This window comes from Myiozetetes cayanensis, unplaced genomic scaffold, assembly GCF_022539395.1.
Source record: "Myiozetetes cayanensis isolate MyiCay16 unplaced genomic scaffold, myiCay2020 scf1, whole genome shotgun sequence".
Classification (NCBI taxonomy): Eukaryota; Metazoa; Chordata; class Aves; order Passeriformes; family Tyrannidae; genus Myiozetetes; species Myiozetetes cayanensis.
In genome coordinates, this window is record NW_026086604.1 from 39,781,333 (window position 1) to 39,803,971 (window position 22,639).

General features: G+C 35.3%; 1 protein-coding gene across 8 annotated transcripts in view; it reads right to left on the minus strand.

The window, feature by feature from the left end:
- Positions 1–22,639, minus strand: part of SNTG1 (syntrophin gamma 1) — a 340,195-nt gene that overhangs the window by 70,165 nt on the left and 247,391 nt on the right. For all 8 annotated transcript variants that reach the window (XR_007630406.1, XR_007630405.1, XM_050328342.1 and 5 more), the window contains one exon: positions 12,729–12,767. Coding sequence is in view for 6 of the 8 variants with exons in the window: in XM_050328342.1 (XP_050184299.1) it covers positions 12,729–12,767 (39 nt within the window). In the remaining 2 variants the exon portion in view is untranslated. The remainder of the gene's footprint in view (positions 1–12,728; positions 12,768–22,639) is intronic.

A 22,639-nucleotide genomic window follows, 5' to 3' on the forward strand; every position in this document is an offset into this window, starting at 1 on the left:
CATAAAATATTATCTTTAAATACTGTATGAAAATAACTTCAAAATTCAATGGAATAATGCTATTCATAGCTACTTGTTTTACTTTACATTCTCACTCATTTAAATGGCAATACTTACAAACTGATAAAAGTAACTATTAATGCTTGAAAGATTTCTTTTACTATTTCTACTGAGGAACAATTATTTTCAGTCCTATCTGACTATCAAAAGAAAAAGACTTCTGCAAGATTAAAATATTCTTAAGACTTTCTCAGGGCTCTTAGAGAACACAATACTACTTATATGCTCACAGAATAATAAACATAAATAAAATCTTCAGAATATTTAAATAAATTTAGACTAGCGTTTAATTTAGACTAGCGTACATTGCGTTTCATTAATAATTTTTTTTTTTTTTAAGCACTCAATGCATGGAACTGAGAAAGGAAAAAGTCATCAAGAGGTGAAATTTTATTTTCCAAAGTACAATCAGTTTTCTGCATAAATCCACTGGTTTTCTGTTTTCATAATCCATGTTCAGTTAATGATTTATTTTGAATGAAGAGAGTTGGACTGAAGAAGTAGGAGTAATGACACGGGTTTTATTTTCTTCCTTACCAGCAACATGATTTTGCTGTGAGAAAGAAGGTCTAGGAAAGATCATGTGGTGGTTAGATAACCTTTTTTTATTAAAAAAATATTATAATTTATAATTTTTTATTTAAAAAATTATGCAGGTTCAAGGAAAGTTGCTAATTTCTCAGAACTCATAGCACCAATGGAAGGACTGCACTATTACAACAAGCTAAACAACCATCTGAACCCAAAGTTCACATTAACAGAATTGTACCTAATGAAGCAGTGATTAGAGTCCATTCAAAACTAATATTATCATAGAATCCTTCAATGATTAATGACTGCTGAAATCAGAAACATGATGGCAAGGGATATATGACACTATTGGGTATGGTGCAGTCGGTATTTACAATTGTTAATGGGAACAGATGTCCCTTCTATGCAGTTAGTTATTGAATTTTCTTATTTAACTTCTGGTCATCAGTATCTCCAGGAACTGACAATCAGTGTATAAAAAACCCAAAGTTTACTAAGAGAAAAGAAATAACAAAGAAGTCTGTCTAAAGTTGAATTAGTCAGAAATAACTGAAGTCCAGAGAGCTCTCCAACAGAACATGGAAACATTGAGAAATTTTGATGCATGTGCATAATGTGGGACAAACTTTATCCCTAGAGTCCAGGCACTTGGTTGAGAGCCAAACCCAACCTAAAACATAAAGAAATCATGTAGCAAAGACCACTGATGTCTTCTAATATTTTTAAAACACTCAATTATTTCTCTTGGTGAGAGATGTTATGAAATCCCCATTCCTAAAGTCAGAAGTTGATATGGTAAAGTTGTGAGCCACCTGATTTATATAGGCCATTCTCTGAGCAGGATTTTGATCAGATGACCTATAAAAGCTCATCCAATATAAATTATTCTGCAGGTCTTTCATCTCAAAGCAGTCATATCTGTCTTGGAATCTGTTTTAAAGTAGTCCTGACTTACTGATCTTAGCAAAACAGCTTCAACATTGGTTTTATTAAATTTCCACATTAATTTTTGGTGGCACACAGTATTACATACCAAATGTACTAGTTGACATTTCATAATCCATTTGTTGCTGTCCAGGACTTTCTAAATGCACCCATTTTTTATCTACCCTAATTTTCAGAGGGGTAGTATACCAAGTTTCTCCCTGCAGATTTCATTCTTAAAATACACTCTGGAAAAGAATTTTTAGTATGAATTGCTTACTGGTAACCTACCCTAGAGATTGAAGCCATTGCTTATAAGCAGCTATTAAGAAATGACAGATGTATCTTCTCACCCCTTCTCAGTGTTAAGGGGTGGGAGTGGGAATTTTGAAGGACCCTGATATTCTATAGAGATTGAAGAGGAAAGAGGAGGTGAGAATTCAGATGAAACAAGAATAAAGTTGCTAATAAAGGACTAAAGTAATGATATTTAACTTGCATTCTATACATTCTTAAAGTATATAAAAGTCTTCTTAAATTACTAAAATAGAAGAAGTGGGACTACTCTGGAACCACTTGAAACATCAGTTTTCAAACAGTGGTATCCAAATACAACTGTGTTGAAAGACAGTCAGAATGTAGCCCCATTCTGAAAAACAAGAAGGTAAAGAAAAACAATCAAAATACCTCCTTCAGAAGCTAAGAAAAACCTTAGGGAATGATTAGATGAAAAACATGATATTCAGCATGTTCTACATAATATTATTTTCATGCTTCTCTTCATAACTTACTTTTTAACAAGATGATTTTTTTTTTTTTTTGCTTTGTTGGAATAAAGCCTGTTTTAATTTCCCTGGTGTTTAGATTGAACTTAGGCTATCCTGAAGGTTCTATTGGTAGTCATATGCCAGTAGCCTGTGGCAGGGAGTTAGTAGTAGATTTCACAATATTTATTGAGCTCATGTTGCATTTAATTATTTTTTGACAGTAGGATGATGCCTGTCAATAGTTGACTTGTCTCAAGCATCTTAGTATTTCCATGGATTTTGCAGTCTCATAGGAGAAGCTCAGTTTTTAAAAAGTACTAAGTAACATTTATTTTGCAGATTCAGAGCTTTCTTCCACACAGGCAATCTTTTTTTAATGCAAACTGTCCTACCATTATGAACAACAGAGGGAGGGATGCAACCCATAAAATTAATATTGGGTCCTGAATGCAGCTCAAATTTCAGTGTAAGATGCTGAGTCTCTATATCCACAGAGTTCTATAGAGGGACAGGCAGGTTCCTTCAACCACGGAGAAGTTAACATAAAAAATCCTCTGTGGGTAACATCTGTCTGACTGAAGAACAGATCCTGATGCAATAATTCAAGGCTCTGTGAAGAGCAGACCATAACCTATAGTACCAACTATTAAACAATTGATGGATGTAAACTCAGAATTAATATTTAGCCAGAAGTCACTCCTGTCAAAGAGAGCATTGTTTCTTAAAAGCTTTTTTGCCTAGTCTCAGAGGTCTGCATGCTATTTGCATTATAAGATCAGATCCTCTTCTCTCCCCCTGTCTGGGTTTGGTTTTGAACAGCAGCCTCCTTCAGCAGGAGGTGAAGGAGAGGCTGCTGTATTATCCCACCTACTGCCATCAGGGCGGACACGTGGGAGCAATAGGTTGGAGCGATGAGTGACTATTGCTTTTACTAAGCAAGCACCATAAACAGTAGGCTGTTAAACAAATAATGGGAATCAGCAGGACTTCTGGATGTATATTTGAAGAAAGCAGCTAGAAACTGCACACTATTATATCTTGATCCTGCTGGTCTTTGGGGGTACTCTAAGTGTGTCAGCTGGATCGAGTGACTCTGGTCACTGAGCACTCTCACACTGCTAGAGCCATCAGACAGAGACCTTTTTCAGAGAAAGAAGCCACATGTCTGTCTGGACCATGGTCAGAAGTTCCCAGACACAGCATTGCCACAGCACTGCTTCAGGCACTTTCACCTCTTCAAACCTGCACCATTATCCAGAATCATTCTTCATAAGTAAAGGTAAACTTTCTATTTTGTTTTGAACCCAGTATCGCTGAGAGATATTCCAAAAAGGAAAATGGTTCTTACTAAATAAACAATTTCTTTCTTTTTTTCAGTTGTCAGCTCCTCAGAATAGTTTTTCTACTTGACACTGCTAAATCTCTATTTGCTGTGTCATATCACAGACTTAATAAGTTTTGCTTTCCAGAATAGTAAGATTGAAAGCAATATTCTCTAATAACATATAAGAGATATTCTCACTAAACAGTGTGTTCTTACCAGGAAATACAACTCTTTGAAAAGCCAAAAATGTGTCATAATGATTTCTTGGGGATGTTTCTCCATTTGCAATCAACTACATTTTTTAACATTTTTCATCAATTTTACTGTCAGTTTTTCTTTCACACATCTTAACTGATTAATACTTCTTGGTGTTTTTTTCTTTCTTCATTTGTAGGTAACCATAACTTGTCAATTGCTTTGTACTATTTTCCACATCAACTATATTATTAAATTCAGGTAGCGACTCTATCATTGGTACCATGGACTACTACTGTGATGAAAGAGAAGAGATCAAAGACTGGCTCTGGTCCACGGAATTCTGTTTAACAACTTTTATTAGAAATTCAAGAGACTAAGTATTTTCACTTTTCATGGAGTGTGATATGAAGCACCAATCATCTGCACAGATATAAAAGTAAGTGAATGAGAAAAATTAAATGCTTATTGACCTCTCCTCTTGAAGTAAACTGTAATTAAAAATATTTTATTTAAGGTATTTGAGTCCCATGTGCTCTTTCAATAGAAAATTTATAGTTAAAGTATATGCTTCATCGATTCCAATTAATTTATTTAGGTGACACAGTTCCCCAAGGAATAACGTGTGTATAGGCTTACTGAATACTTTCATTATAATATACTAAAATTAATGTTATTCTTGGGAACTTTTACACTTACTTGATATAATAAAAAAGATGTTACAATAAAGCATTGCAACATTTTTATTTCTAGCCTTAGCCTCCAATGAAAATCCCAAAAAGGCCATACAGAACAAATTCATCTCTGGTAAGCTGTAGATATTACAAGTCCTTATTTAATGTGAGCTTAGAGAAAAAAGAAATGTTTCCTCCATCCTTAATCTTTCTAATTATAACTGTAAAAAAAAAAAAAAAAGACCTATATATTTTGTGGATATGGTGACTCTTTTTCTCACTTTTTCTTATTTTCTCTGTTATGGCTTTTCAGCAACTTGTCAGAGAACAAAGAAGTAAAGAAGTACAGGACATACGCATCACTCAAGGCATCTATTTCTAAACAGGAATGCTGAAATTTGCCTTCTGTCCTCATTCTTTGTTGGCCTGTTTGGATAGCAGCTAAAAATTCTGTCCAACAATAAAATACATGAAAAAGATGGAAGTATTTATTCTATTAGAATTTTTAAAAATGGTCTTTTCTTGGTTTAATGTTTGTTACTTGTGTTTCCAGTCTCAAAAATCATAAATATCCAACTCCTGCAGAAAATCTGTTTTTAAATTGTGGCATCCCTTTCACTGTCCTATCTATGTTACATATCCCATTTCTTGGGTAAATGGCAAAATATCAGATCCAAATAAGTTTAGAGACTTAAAATGGGATTTAATCATGTCATACATATAAATATAACACAGGGACAAAGTGACATGATAAAAGCAATGCCTTAGATTGTTATTTAAATTCAGTGGTTTCTCACTCTCTGCCCTCATCACAGATACAGAATTATGCTTCTGGGAAGAACTGCATACATATCATTCTGTTATGAAACGATTATTCCTCTGATCAAATCTGCTGTGAGGTTCTGATTTGGAACAACTCTGGATGTACACAGGCAGGATGAGGTTTATTAAGCTTAAGATAGTATTATTGCAAAAAAGTAGCAGCTGAAGGGAAAGCCCTTATTATGGCAACATAGCAATTACAGAACTCACAAAGTCAGTATGTCAAACCTGTATTTTTCATCTAACCTAACCACCAAGCTAAAAGCTTGGTGCTATGATAGTTATAGCTGTATGATAGTTATAGCTGTTATATATAGATATATAGATACACAGAAAGGCACTCAAGATCTGTGGAATCAAAAAGAGCCCGATTTCACACCCAAGAGGAATGTACAAACAAGATGAAGGATCTGGTAAGAGCACTTTAATCTCAAAACCAGTAGATCAATCTATCCACTTACCAGTTGAATACATGTAAGCCATGACTGTAATCCAAAAACAGGCATAAATGTATTAATTTTTAATATACATTTAATTTTTTTAATCGATTGATTTATTCCTTTAAAACATTAACACACAATATTAGAAACTCTTCTTGTAGAACCCAAAAAAAGGTAATATTTATTTATCTATTTATTAATTTATTATCATAGCATCTACCTGTGGGACACATCATTATTTCACTCACTTTCAAACGTCTACAATAGAACAAGGCATTTAGAATGCCCTCATTCATCTGTTCTATTTAAACCTTGAGTGGAGAATACAGTACATTTACCCCTGTATTGATTAAAATCTGAACACAGAGCTAACACAGATGTGGTCACTAAACTTGTCCAGGCAAAACTACCCTTACTGAAAGCAGTTTTCAGGGAGAGATATTAATATTGCAGAGGGAGGGTGAAGAAAAAAAAAAAAAAAAAAAAGCTAATACTTCTTATACTAATGAGTTAGTACTTGGGAAAAGGAAAAAAAATGAGAAAAGTATGTAAATGAAGATGAAATCTGTACTTGAGGCAAAATTGAATTTGCTGGACATGCAGAAATTATTTGATACACAGCTTGAGACTTATAGTTTGAGATTTAAATAAGAACTTGATCTAATTATTCTTTTGTATCATCTAAATTTCCAGCAGGTGTCCAAATTACTTTGATCCTTTCATGGGCTATAGGGTATGCTGCCCTAGGACATAGGCATTGCTATCCAATAACTGCATCAAGTGACTCACAACATGAATGTTATCTAGCTCATCAGGTAATCAACTAATCAACTAGCTTCAGGAAGCTGTTTGACCTTCCTCTCAGAAGTCAATGTGGTTTCCTCAGCATAAAATCTTTAAAAATCTGTGGTGTCTATTGCCCTTCTAAAACTTTCTTGTGTTCTGAAGTTCAAAAGCTACTCTGGAATAAAATGCAAAAGGAAGAAAATTTTCTACTGGCCACAGAAAGCATCTAAAACAATAAAATAAACTGCTCAGGAAAAGCATTTCATGTCAACTATATAAACTTATATATATATATACATATATATATATACACACACAGATACAGATATATATATTCAGTTTATTTTACAAAGAGATCAATAAGGTATCAACAAGAAACATAAGCCTTTCAAGGGTATATGTTATGCAGCAATAATCCATGCCAAGTGCCATAGATGACTTACAGGGAAGGGAATTAGCCCAACACAATTTACACCCTATTGTGCACTTCTGCTTAATTTAACAGCAAGAACTCAGCTTCCCCTGTGTGTTTCTATAAGCATTTAACAATAGAAGCTTCATTCTAGAGATTTTTCCTTCAAAATAGACCTGATCAAATCCTTACTGTGACAACAGATGGTGATGGAGCAGATGTATAACAGGACCTGATAGTTCAGTAACTGTCAGTCAAGAGCTGCTGAATGGCTACTCTGAGGAACAGCAGTAACATGTCATCTTTCAGTAAAACACTTTGTTTAATCAGTGCACTTTAAAAACAACAACGCAATAGCAATGGAGGCTATTACTCAACAATTAATAATAAAAAAGGGAAGTCATGTTGTGCTTCATACAGATGCTCTCCTATCAGTCCACCCGAGCAATGGAATTCAACTTTTTAAATGCAGAAGAGATGCAACACATCTGCAGCAAAGGACTCTGGTTTGATTGACAGGCAAGCCAGTCACTATGACATTTGTGTGTGCTCACCTTTATACAGCGCATATAAGTTGGGTTTTATTAAATAACTCACTGAGCCAAATTTTTAGAATTGATTTTAAATGAGATTGTTCTAACTGCATAACTTTAGTCAAGCTGAACAACAGCCTATCAAACCAGAATATGAGGTGATATTACATAGCTGATCAGGTACAGCTGCAGGAAGGATTTTTTTATTAAATTATACAAAAAGCAAGAATAAATGGGCATAACTATGTGTACTTGTAAACATCATCAAGAATGTAAAATATCTGCAAAACAATGGAATTCATGGCAACTAAGTACTGTGGAATCTGACATGCACAATTATACCCCAGTTTCTGGCCTTAGTCTGACAGTTCATTATGTCATGATGTCTCTAAACTGAGTTAAACACAGTTGTGGAGGTGAAAAACTCTTTCTCATTCTATCATAATTCTTGTTAAAGACTGTTAACTTTGAATAGGACAGCTACCAACTCTTTTTCCATAAAAGTAGGAAAATTCTAGAGGGAAAGATTATTCTTAAAAATTAAAATGATTTAATGAAAAGTTCTTATCTTCTGCAGATAAGACAAATCTTTCAAGAATGCTCATGCTGCCTGTGGATAGAAGAGAAATAGTATTTGACTTAAAGTATTTTAGCATTCTTCCTCACTATACTTTTTTGTGACTTTAACATTGATGAAAGGTGAAGGGTTGTAGCCTTTGAATTCGTCTTAATAGAGATGAGACATACAGCGTGAGGAATAAAAGTTTTAGATACACTGCTCTGCCATGATATTCTAATCTCTGCTCATGTGAAACCTTGAGATTTGACATTTGTCCATGTAGTAGAGAAGCAAGTCTATGTATTACATTTGTGAACATGTATGTGGACATAGCCATAACCCAATAAAATGAAAAATAAACTCCCTGAGTTTGCCAGGTACTGAACATACTTTGTACCACTAGGTTGTTGAATGAAATACGATAAAATTGGAATCAGAGACTTACCTGACTGCAATTTATGAACATTGTGCTTGTACATGTAGAGACAGTAGGAGAAGAACTGAAAGCCATGTTAAGATTTAGATTTAAACCTTGAATTCCACTGTGTACCTAACCCAATAGGTAACCAATTCATCCTCCTGGCATGGCAACCAGTAAAAGCCAAATCCCAATGAATCCCAAAAAACAAATGAGAGTTATAATGTGTAGTACAATGTCTAGTAGCTGGAGGCAATACATTTGGTTTCCCACCTTGAGAAAGATCAGATTTTATAAGGAGTGTCTAATGATGATTTCTCTAGATGCTATCAAGCCAACTTTCAGATGAGACCAGCACATTCAAAATCTCATGGTACCTAACGTAAAGACTGGGAATTGTAAAAAGGAATGGGCAGTGCTTGTCCTCATTACACCACCACAGTTTACTAAGGTAGGGTGCATTTCCTATCATTTGGAAAGCGTTAGCAGGGAGTCAGTGACACCTTTCTGAATCACCTGCCTAATGATGTCTCTCACAGGAGCTGACATTTGCTGTAATCAGTGTTAAGAGCTGAACAGAAGTGATGAGTTCCCAGAAAAGGGAGTATGCCTGTGTTTATACTCCCATCTTGGCTGATCAAATAGAGAAGCCTCTGGCTGAAGCCTTAAAATATTCCATTCTTTGTACCTCTCTGCTATGAGGTCTGTATAATTTTTTTCTCTGAAGTTATGGACATTTTGTCTAGGACACTGTATTATTTTTAGTGAATATTTAAAGTGTGCATTATATTTCGAGTACCAAATAATTTAATTTTTTTTCCTCAACTACTTGCTGGTACTCTCTTAGATGTTACTATATATAGACCATGAGTAGAGTACCAAAAGAGAAAACACAACTAATATTCTAATTTTACCATGTTCAAGTGTTCTTTTCATTACTGTCAGCTCAGAGAGGAGAAACTTTATTTTCCTCTTCTCCCACAGTCTTCTTCAACAATACTTTGTGTAGTCCTCTTCCAGCATTTTTTGCATCATCTTTCAACCACTATTACATTTATTAAGATATCAGAACTTATTGCTTCATGCTGTCCAAATAATTGCCACTTTCTTATCAATACTCATCATCTCTGATCTTTTAATTTCAAAGAGTGTATCTTATCTCTCTAATAATTTTCCAGGCAAACCTGCTTTCACAATTACTGCCTTAAAGGAAAGCTGCCACATTATGTGCAGTCAACAAGTCATTTCTATTTTCTTTTTCTTTTGCCTTTTTTACTTACTGCAATATTGAGACATTTGAATAATGCTATTAGAGTTACAGCATCTTCCACACCTATGCAGGCACCTTTTTTCCCTCATTGTAATTCTAATGGCTCTGTCTGAGCCCCTATTCTCTTCTCCATATCAAGAATATATTTTCATGAAGGAGTTTTAACTGGTTTGGTTCCTTGACTCTAGTTTGATAACTGCCTTCCACTCTACCTAATAATTAAAATGCACAGATATATTCTAGGAGAAGAAGGCTTTTGGAAGAAATAGTGTGTGGGGGGAGCTTAGCAACTGTTCAAGAAAACTTTTGACAGGTAAATGATTTTACACAGGAAGGAATTCATTCTCATGCAGGTTGCTGTGTATGTTCTCTTTATATGTCTGTAGAGGTAACTCCCTTACTACAAGTGATAAAATTCTCACAGACGTGCCTGAAGGCCCCCTTAGGGCAGCCAGGCAGGCCATAAAGCACAGGGGGAGAACTCAGGCTGGGGTTTTATTGCACGTGAAAAGTGTTGTTATAAAACACAAAAACAGGTTTCCTCCTTTGCCTTCTCTGCCAGATACACTGCAGCATTCTCAACTGTTAAAATAAATTTTCTTTAAAACTTTAGCCACGGCCTGGTGCCTGGGGTTACCTGCATGCATATCAAGCCTTACATACATATAAAAAAATTATAAGTGAAAATAACCTTCAATTACCCTGCTCGTTAAGAAAAAAAAAGATATTCGTTAAGTGAAATTAAGTATACACACTTTTTTTAAAAGCACAAGAGGATGACAACAGCTCCCAATATGTTTGCAGAAAAAAGTTAAAACTAGCTGTTTAACCTCTTAGAGAAAAATATATTTAATTAAAAAACAGTCAAGATGACAAAAGTATTCAAGATGATAATTTAACTTTCAGATAAATAATAATGTCTTCATATAAGTAACAAATGTCCTGTTCCTTCCCTGCATACCATATTAATGTTTGCTGCACATCAGAAGACAGAAATTAACCTCTCATCTGTGTAGCATTTTCTGAATCTACTCAGAAATACTGTTTAACTTAAGTTAGGTGATATTTCCCAGCTCCTTCTACGATAAAAACTGCAATCGTCTATATCTAAGGTATGCCCAAAAGGGAGTCTGGTTTTGAATTTAATGTTCCCTGAAGATCAAGAAACTGTTTTCTTCTCCAGTGTTTGATGGGCATCAAGACCTTACCAGTCTCACTGTGCATCAAATCAACCTCTCTCTTTTCAGTTTGATCTTTTGGCTGAGTTTCTCGAAATGCTCTATGGTAATTCTTTTGGAATATAATGATTGGTGATGATTAGAAAAAAATGTATTATATTGCAGGCTGCCCAAACAGACAATATGACCAACAAGGTATTCAAGCTACAAAAGTTACTTTGCTTTCCACTGGAATTCTAATGAAGTGGAAAATGCCTTACTGACCCCATATGCCAAGGGTTCCAAAACAGCGGAGATCCCTGAATTCCCCTGAATATGTTGGACTGCTGGGACATTGTAACTATTGTTTAAATTTTTGTTGTCTTTATTTTTTTTTTCAGTAATAAAAGCAAAGAGGTAAGTTCAGGGTAAGAGTGAAAATGGAGATAGTTAATGGCTTTTTGTTAACTAGCCATTGTTTTCTGTGTACCACTGTCAACAACTGATGTTAGAGAAACTATTCTGAAAATGACCAAATGCAAGTGTTATCTTCAACTATTGTAGCTTTGTTTGTACTCACCCATAAAGTTTTTACTATTGTTATTATGAGTAGTATTTGTGTTACTGTGATGAATTTGTTATGATTTGTGGACCCTCTCATAAAGAAAACAGAAAACAAAATAGTAGCATCTACCTCCCTTGTGAGAGTTACACTCAGAACAATTCCACAGTAATAAAGTTGGACCAGAGACAGGATACTGAGAAATATCTTGACTAACTGAAGATGTGGTGTGAGGTGAAAGCACTTTTCTTTCTCTGTCTTCTTAAAGGCAGGTACTATACATATTTATCTCCTTCTGTTAGGAAGTAATCTTTTCCTTCTTATGAATCAGATTTCTCTGTTTCCCCTTATCACCTTAAAATGAAACCACCATTATATAATAATTGTGATACACACCACTTGCATACTTAATTAACTTTACAGTGTACTGAGTTTTACCCTGAATATTTTTACTCATAGTTTGTCTGCATAGTTTTCCAAATGATATGTTGATCTTTTTGAGGAGGTGTGTCTGCTGTCCATTCTTACCATGGTCTCTAGCAACTAGAACCTCACAATTTCAGCCTTGACATTCAAGCTGCCTGTAGGTTGGCTTCTTTAAAAGAAACTGTGTGAAGAACAGATTTTCTCAAAACACAAAGATCTATCCCTCCACCCCAGAGATCCACTCCCCAGATACACAGCTGTAGAGAACAGCAGCAATCGTGTTCATGATGCATTTTACAAGAAACCACCCCTATTCAAGGAATGTTGCTCTCCTTTTTAAAGATGTTACAGTTACCTCCAGTAATGTGAGACTGCCAATGCATGAACTTGGAGATAATCAGATTCTGTTTGCTCCAAATTCTGCTACTGGCACGCTCCATACCCTTGTGCAAATATTAATTTTTTTATACCTTCATTTGCCAATAGGTAAAAAAACCCACAAACATCAAAATCCATGAATTTTTAGAATTTTGGAACCTTGATGGATTCTGTCTAATTCTGTAAAGCATAACAGTCCCATTCCTCCTTTTGTAGTAAAATTAGTAAGATGCAATCTGAAGAAAAGTATATATATATATATTTATATATATGCATCAAATAGATTTTGAAAAGATTAGGTGTGTTCTTTCTTTGACAAAACACTCCAATTCCCTTTGACTTTAGAATATAAAACCAGGAAAGTACTCTCTTAAGAAAATGTACCGAGAATTCTTGTCTTAGAATAATGCACAGATACCACACAATTAAATATAGTTCAAATGCGAATTAGAATTATAACTCAAACAACCCAAACTTTTCTTTTTCTTACCTGCTGGTTTACGGGAAAATTCCTGTTGATTTTTTTAATCTATAAAAATGAATAAAGAAATAGATTAATACTCAGTCACTAGAAGAAAAACCAAAACCAAAACACTGGATTTTTGAGACATATATCAGACACTCCCTTCCAAATTATGTATGTACAAAAGAAAATAAAATCTCCTGCAGTAAAGGGACTGAAATTTTTTACAAGTTTATGTGAATAATGGGACATTTCTGGGCTCATTTTGTTTTTCAGTCTGATGTTTAGAGAACAGGAGAGGAGACTGTGTGCAAAAAAATTACTGGATTCTACAGGAGAGGCAAATACATGCAAATTTATATATGAATTCTACAACACTATGTCTTTTTCTTTTTTTCGGATGAGAAGCTAAAAAATAAACTGGAGTTTTTACCTGTAAATAAAAGTAATTCAGAACAGCTTACTTTTAACCACTAAAGTCATCAAGATTTAAACAATTTTTTTTCCTTAAAGAATGATGAAAGTTTGGGCTTGAACAGCCTTGGAAATACCGCTTACTCTAGCCTTTCATCCTAGGTGCAAAATCAAGCACGCAGATTGAGTTGCAATAATTGTTCAAGTAATTCCTCCTTAAACATTCAACATTCAACAATAGCCCCAGGTAAAAAGTAAAAAGAAAGCCACTCTGAGATACCTGATTCATGAGGAGTTTGTATTTAGCCCTGCAGTTCATGGACTCCCTCTAAATAAACACTGTCAGCTGTCTGACAGAAGAGTGTCCAATACAAAGAAAATTAAGTGTGGAACTTAATAAAACTTCTACCATTACTAAAACAAATGTGTTCTTTTTTGGTTTATCCATAAACCCTGAAAGCTTCTGACTAAACCCAGTAAATCTACAGTGTGCATTCATGACACACACTTAACATTTAGAATTTATTTTTTGCTGGTTTATGTTAATTTTTCACAAGTTTGTTTTTTTGTTGTTGTGTTTTGTTTTGTTTGTTTTTTTATTTTTAGCTATAGGTTAATGACTAGAACACATATTTAAAGACATTGTCAAATAGAAATCTATATAGAATGTACCTGAATAATCCAAAAAGCCCTGAAACCACAGTATAACATTTACACTGCTTCAACCAAGGTGCAACAGCTTTTTAGAAGAAAAGAAGAATCATCACTGCATTTCCTCCAGTGTTTACAATATCATCTCTAAACAACTATATGCAGAGATGTGAATGGTACTATTTTTTGCAGACATCAAAACCACACTAAGTTTGCTGCAGTGGTAAGTTCTTCGCATTTCTCATGCAAATACTGAGCAAGTCTGCCACTGACATCCTGCAGTTTTGCTATCAAAGGATAATTCTCACTGTCAAGAACATCCTGGCAAGCAATTTCAGCTGGTTTTCAAATGCATCCTATATCAAAAGTGTCAGAAGTACATTTCCATCCTTTCTTCTTGCATTTACATCAGCTTCCTCCGTTCTTCAATGTTAGTTAAGGGGAAGCACTAGAGGAGCTAGGACATTCAGTGGGCAAAGAAATAGTATAAAATTAATCTATACTTTATAAGATACCAACTATCTTAGATGATTTTTTAGAAGAAAAGGTAGATAAAACCCCCTTTTTTTAACAGGAAAAAAAATTATTCAAAGGCTTTTGGGATTTATCCCTAAATCAAACATTAACTACTCCAGCGTGATAAACCCTTGTTTGAGCTAGTAGAAACTATTAAAATCCTTATCAAAACTGTTTATTTTCATTTAGGTTAAGCAAAGACTAACACCCTGAAAATTTTAAGTTATGAAAGAACATTGTCAAGAGATTTTACTATTCTAAACAAAATACTGAAAATATCTATTTAGTAGCAAATTACAGTTACATATTAAATAATTCAGGAGTATTTTTGCTTACTTCACACATAGAGACTAATTCTTTAAAACAAATATAAAGTACATTAGGAGCCTTGAGTACTTTGAATGTTCCTATGAAATTTAAATGCATAATTGGAACATCATTTTCTCATTCAAAAATTTCCAGATAATTTTCTAAAGTACCATCTAGGCACCTACAGTACATAGTTGTCTTAACTGTTGTTACTTTGATTAATTAAAACAACTATCTTTATGTTTCACGTAATATGGTGATGATTTCCTGAAATGCATTATTGTTCATTCTATTATAGTTTGCAAACTCCAGTATAGTTGTTCAAGTCTACCCAGAGCTGAGAATTGTTAAGTGCAATTAGTTTTTGGAACACCTAAATGTTTGTCATTCACATGTATAAATATGGGTCATTACAGGAAAAAAAAGTTTTATAGTTAGGCAGCACACAGAAAGAAAAACATTAGCCAACAGTGTTCTTCCCAGAATGTTACAATGAACATTGAGTAAAATTTAACCTATGAATGATCCAGATATATAATCCTTAAGGATTAAAACATAAATTTAAACATTTTTCATAAATTAAAAGAGAAAAAAAAGCTTCTCTTACTTGATTGATTACCTAAAAGAGAAATGCTTCTTCAGTTAACTGACGTACATGAATAATATTAGTTTTTCATCAGAGGACATGAGTAGAATACACTGCAAACATATATGCATGTAATATTTATAAATAAAATTCACTGATGGATACTACACTAAAAAAATAATTAAAAAATGGCAGAGCATTCTGAGAATATTCTTAATATTCTTTAGAAATACGTGTTTAGATGTGATTCTCCAGAGTAATTAAAAATCAGGAATAGCACAAGAGGAAACAAAAGAAGAAACTAGAAAAGAAATTCTGTTCTGAAGCAAAGATAGAGGAAGCATTAATTAAGCTGCAAGAACTACCTGCTTCTACTTTATGCTCAAAAAACAGGTGCTGAGGAGTGATGCTCTATTCTGTTTTGACTTCCATATGCAAATTAGGAAAAAAAAATCTGAAAATACCATAGAGAAAGTAATTTGGGATCCGGTGATCACCTTAACATGGAAAGAGGAAGAAGGTGTCAAAAATAGGATCTCTGCAGTATCTTGCATCTCACTACCAAATAGGCAAGTGATGTTGATACGAGACCAATAATGGAATCATAGAATCACAGAATTGTTCAGGTTGGAAAATACAGTAAAGATCATCTAGGTCTAACCCTCCTACCATGGGCAGGGACACATTTCACTAGACCAGGGTGTCCAGAGCTTCATCCAACACTTCCAGGGATGGGAAACATATATTTCAGTGAAAGATACCACAGAAGATTGGTTTGAAGCATAAATAATTATTAACAGTACAAATAGATTTGACTAGATATGTTCCAAAAATTCAGCTGGCCAATATGTCTGGACATCATAGACACGAAAAATTAGAATACTGGCAGGGAGATGACAAGAAGTGGAACACAGAGAGGACCATGGCCAAATTCAGTAATATTTGTTCACTAGATGTTGCAATCACAGATGGACAGCTTTCACAGTGATGGCTGTGCTTGTTCTGCAGAAGAAATAAACAAGAACATCCCTTCTCAGCAGGTATTCAAATGAGCAGGCTTTGGCTTTGGGTGAGCACAGCAATTGCAAATGTTTAGGGTTTTTAATTTTTATTATTTGAAAGCCTTTATGACAGAAAAGCAGGAATGCAGAAGAACACCATTTCACACTATTATCTTTCTTTGTGAATTGTGGCCTATTATTGTTGCCCTCTGCTGGAATGCAGCTGATTAAACTCATAAAAGCTGGGTTTTAAACTTCCACATTCAGTTAAAACTGAACTGAATTGTTCATTCCTCTGAGAGACACTATTTCAGACCTTCTTTGATCAAACAGCACTGCAATAACTATTTTTAGTTTCCACGGGAGGATTTTAAAGTGTAATTTGAAAACTACTATTTATTGGGGATTTGTTTGACCTTTTTTACCTATTTATATTAATGAAATTTGCTATTCCAATGTAATCACAGGATTCTCATGAGATGATGAGGAAATGTGCCTTTCAACAAGCACTAAGGACACTTAAGAGTAGTAAGATCAAGGGATAAGAGCAGTGATTCCAGGGTTTTCCAATCTGAAAAAACTTAAATAGAAGCAATCCGATGTTTTACAACTCCATATATACCACACTTGCTTCAATCCTATTTCCTGATGAACTGTATTGTAAATGAGATTCACAGTTCTAATGTGATAATGGGAAAGATGATTAATGACCATGTGAGTCTCAGGTATCATAGCTGGTCCTCTGCAAGAAACAGTAATATAGTAGGTGTTAGTTGTTAGGACAGAGCTCCTGAAAGACACCATTTCCTTGTAGTACCTACACGAACAGCCAAGACTGAAGGGCAACATATGGAATGAGTGGGCACCAGTTCCTGTTCAGTATTTTGCTGACTTAGGCAGTAAACAAGATTCTTCCACATTTTCACATATGATTTGATCCATCATTTTCTTGCAGTCTGTAGACATCATGTAAATTTTCAGGTCTCAGAATTTTTTCACTTAAAAAAGAACCCTTTATTATTTTAATTTATATGTTAGCCAAATATATACGGATTTCCTCAAACAATTTAGACCCTACAGCCTTCTTCATGAATTGTTTGCATCACACAATTGCTGATTTACATTCATTAACAGCTAATTAAAATATAATAACTTGACAAGAATGTAAATTCATTAGCTAGTTCTTCATCTCATACATTAAACCAACAATACAGTTTATGCCACTGGGATATTAAGTGGTCACAAACAGGAAGCAGGATCACTACAATTTGGAACAATTTGGAAGGAAACATGAATCCGTGCTGTGGTAATCTTGTGTTAATGAATAAGAAAGACTACAAAACTAACACTGGAAATTACTAGTTGGCCAGCCTTATTTTCTGTCCCTCTAGGTTTGTGCTTGCTTGGTGCAATAGGAAAGTCATGGTAAAGTTTTGAAATTTTATTATCCAAGAGTATATGTACATTGAAAGAAGCAGGGAATCAGAGAAGAAGCATGCAACAGTTCACACAAAAAGCATCATATATTGGTGAATGCATTCAGATATATGTACAACTGCCTATAGATTAAATATAGGAATTCTTGACGCAGACTTTACAAGCTGTAGTAGGTTTTACAGTTTAGGTTAAAAACCCATTTAAGCTACCATATGCAAAGTGATCAGTCAATGTGTTCTGGAAAATAGGAAGTATTTAATGCAATATTAACGTCTGCTTTCTGGCCCACCAGGGATGATGCCCTTGTCTGGTGTGTGTTGATCATATTTTACCAAATAAATCATTCAAAGGATAGAAGGTTTGTCTTGCTTTCATAATTTCTAGTATTTTCACATCTAACTTGGATTTTCTCAAGACTAGACACACTGGATTGCAAATAAACTCAGCTTGAAGGAACTCAGTAACAAGTTTCTTGATGAAAGAAAGGGAAAAAAACCCAGAATACGTGAACATTTATATAGAGGAGAGGCTTGATTCAACACTGAATAATGCATAAGCACAAGCATGACCTCTGCTTCAGAGTCTGTTCCTGTAGATACCTGCAGGCTGAATCATTCTCACTATGGTTTCTAGATGGGAACAAAAGTGAGATCCAAGATGTTATGTTTCAGCTTATATAATTAACATTATAAAATCTCTCTTAGGAGTCAAAAAATTACAGAAAGACATCAAATATTTTTGAAGTTTATAGACAATTAAGACACAGTAGACATAACTCAGGAAGTCCCTAATCTGCTGAAGAAGTCCCAAAGTAGCAGATGACTGGAAAGACAAAGGGAAATATAATTATTCTTTTGCTATCACCAGACAGATAACTAGATGGATCTTTATTCTGCTTCACTATTAGCACTTAACTTTCTCATGGATCATCTTAATCTAGATGTTTCCTTTGAATCCTACATATAAGTAGAGGAAAAGAGGCCTAAGACAGTCTTGGGGTCTCATCTAGAAAGCAGTCGTGTAATTCTACAAGCTTCCTTTTAAATTCTGCTGTAGCGGGTTGACCTTTGCCAGATTCCAGGTACCCACTAAAGTCGCTCTCTCACTCTCCCTCTGCAATTAGACAGAGAGAAAAACAAAACCCAAACAACAAAAAACAGCTAAGGATTCATGAGTAGAGATAAGAGCTGGGAGAGGTAACTTACTGATTACCTTCACAGGCAAAACAGACTCAATGTGAGGATAGTAGTTATATTTATTACTAACAGGATAAAAGCCAAAGAGTGAGAAATAAAACAGTCTTAAAAACACCTTCCCCCAACCCTCCTGGCCTTCCATGTTCTTCCTCCTCCCCCCCAGCAGTACAGGGGGACAGGGAATGGGGGTTGCAGTCAGTTATTGTTTCTGCCACTGCTCAGGAGAGGAGACCTTCACCTGCTCCTGTGGGGTCCCTCGCACTCCTGTGTAGTCCTTGATGGATCTCTCCAATGTGAGTCCACCCCTCTGGCAGCAGTTCTTCCCAATCTGCTGTCCTGTGGGTCATTCCTCCATGGGGTGCAGCCTGGTCTCTGCACCCCAATGGTCCTCCATGGGCTGCAGAGGGACAGCCTGTTTCAGCATGGTCTTCACCACAGGCTACAGGGGTGGGTGGGGGGCACAGCTCTGAGTCCTTCCCCTGCTCCCATGGGGTCCCTCCTCCCCCTCCTTCTGCAGGGACCTTGGTGTCTACGTTGTTATCCCATGTTCTCACTCTGCTCTTCCCTGGTCGAATTTCTTCTGTGCAACACTCCTCTATTCTTAAATATGTCATCACAGAGGTGTTACTATATCTGCTAATTGGCTCAGCCTTGGCCAGTGGCAGGAAGTCTATCCTGGAGCCGGCTATCATTGGCTCCATAGGACAGGGGAAGTTTCTGGCAGCTTGTAACAGAAGCCACCCCTGTAGCCCCTCTGCTACCAAAACCCAGCCACAGAAACTCACGATATCGACTGCCAATCTGTACAAAGTACACAGAGAGCTTCAATTTTTTGCTGAGTTCCAATACATGCAGGTATTTGATAAATAGTTTTGGAGACAACAAAATATGTCTAGTAAAACTCAGGAATGGTCTCCCAAAAATGGAAGCAGATGAATACAAATCATTCCTAACAGAGATCTTGAACTGATGTATGGAAAGAAAATAATTTTTATATTGCGAGGTGTTATCAATTTATGGCATGCACAAGCACTATCAACACACAAATCTGAACTGTGATCACAAACCTGCAGACTATCAAAACTTTCATTTCCTGTCTCATTGAAAAGGATTCAGTGAGGCACTGAACACTATGAGCACAGCAGTAATGGATGGATATCAGAAAGAAATACCAGATTTGTGACTATTACATGAAAGTATAGTGGGAACCATCAGGACAAAAGCACAAAACCTAGTCTTCGCACAACTTTGATGTTCCCATAATAAAACTGCAATTAATTTTACTCAAATTAAAAAAAAAAAAAGTTGGTTTTTTTTTGTTTAACAGATTAATGGCTTCATTTAATCCTCCAATATTTAACATCCAATCCTAAATTTGGATGCTACCTTAATGACAATATTGCTATTGTGCCTCTTTAAAAAAGATACATGTGCTACAAACAACCCAGTTTTAAAACAGTGAATCTCCATAAATAAAATACCTATATCAACACGCATATTATTACACAGGATGGAAACAAATTAAAGTCAGTACCTGAAAAAGCTATTATGGTTCCAACTGAATGTAAGAAACATATGTATCTCTACTGAAGATGTATTAGAAGGACTGTGAACAATAAGAATTGAAAAGAGATGAAAAAAACCAACCAACTAAAAAACTCAAAAACCTGACCCAGAAGGAGATAGTGGAATCATTGCTTCAGATAATGAAATGGAACTGGATAATTGAGGTTTATATCATAATACTGGTTGTTCACTGGAGTATGATTACTTCAGTATCAGTCACACAAATAGCAAAAAAGTTGGTGTAGGTAAAAATAAGTAAAACATCTGCTCACAAAATAGTGAAATATATTCCTCTTGAGTACCTTTTTCATTTGCAATTTAAAACCAACTTCACTATCCACCAAAGACAAACTGTTTGTAATAGAAATCCATCTGAATACTACTACACAGGTATTCAAATTCATTTTACTTCTTGTTAACAAAACGTATCCATAGATTCCTTCCTACTGTAAGTAACAACTAACTATCCAGTTTACTTTTTAAGATAGCAAGGACTTCCATCTGAAATACAACTTTCAGATTTTCCTAGTTAATATTTTTTAAATTATTAATTAGATATTTGATTAATCTGAGGTCTGCAGCCCTCAGGCCCTCTGTTCCCAAGTTATTACTGCAGAATAAGGAACCCCATGTCATTCTTCCAGTAGAAACAAGAATATTAAATTGTTAAAAATTGATCTAAATATCTCTCCTGGTTTAAAACATCAGATTTCATACTGCCTGATTTCTCAAGAAAATTAAATAATGTAGGTAAGTCCAATTTCAATTTTACTTTTCACCTACAATTTCATTACGACATAAAATGTAGACATATAATAACTAGTTTATAGTATTTACTTTCAGAAGTTTTCACAGAATGCCAAAGGAACAGGATAAAAACTTTAATCTAATGTTAGCCACGCTCTGTCTTATCCTAGTATTTCTAAATTGAGTTGCAAACACTGATACGAATTTGTTAATTTCATGATAATACAAAAGAAAAGAAACATATGGCTGAAAAGTAACTCAATGGAACAAAGTTTGTTGTCCAACCCATTTGTACAGTCCTGCCATGATGACACCCTTAACGCCTTATGAGTCAATCTATTTAGCAAATACAGCTCTTAGCATTGGAAGTTCTCCTTATATCAAACCAGACTCTTTCCAGTTGCAGTTTAATCCCATTACTTCTCATGTAATCCATCACAGAAACAAAGAAGAAACTGCCTGCCCTTTGTGTAGCTTTTCTAAAGTTGAAACTATTCTTTGCTTCAGGCTAAGCCAGTTCCATTTCACCCTGTATTTGCTTGTAGTTTGTGCTATTATCAAAGAAGTCAGAGCCCTCTTTGGTGACACTGCTTCTGCATATGAGCACTGTAGGACACATTTTTCCTGAATGACCAGGAGGACTGCCTAGCACATTACAACAGCTCTGACCCCTTTAGCCTTCCTCTGAGAGTCTCATAGTCACTTTTTATCTGCTTAGAGTGACACTGAAATCAGTCATGCCTGCATGAATAAGCAGACCCAGCTAACTGTCATTTGACTAGATGGCTTTGGCAATATCCCCCAGATTTAAGCTCCTGGGAGACAGAAGACTTCCCACAATGTTAGGTCGACACTAGACTGAAGTTTTCATCACACACAGCAGTGAGTCACTCATGACCAATACATCTCTTCCTCAAGGGAAGGATCATCATTAATCTCACAGCTTTTCCTGCCTGCCAGACCTTCATTTTATATTTAATCCACTCTGTCATTAGGCTTGAAACCTCAGCTTCTGTGAGCAGCATTGTAATGCATCACTGCCTGAGAAGGGATCATTTTCCTATGAAGAAGACCTGTAAGTAGAAATGTCCTGTTAGCTTGGTTTTCCTCATTCACAGTAGGGGCTACTGTGGATCTTTCTGGCTTGTTGCCAAACATCTTCTCCACACCCCATGATTCCAGATTTCACTGTGTCTTAAAGCTTTCTCAAGTGATTTCTCTACTGACTCCTGAGGAGACTTAACTAGCAGGCATCCCCCAGCTGAGGCATCTTCCCTCCCTCCTCAGCCTTCCTCGGAAGTGAACTGCAAACCATGACTCCTACAAATCCAGTTTAAGATTTGGATTGAGACACCTGTAGCTGTAGTTCCCATCTAAAGTTTCCATTTGAGCCATTAGCAGGTGTTGGAAGAAAAATACCTCATAACAGAACTTATATTTTCATTATCAGTTTGCTCTGTATATGATCTATTTGTTGAAGCTCATTACTCTCCTTGTATTCCTTACTCCTAAAAG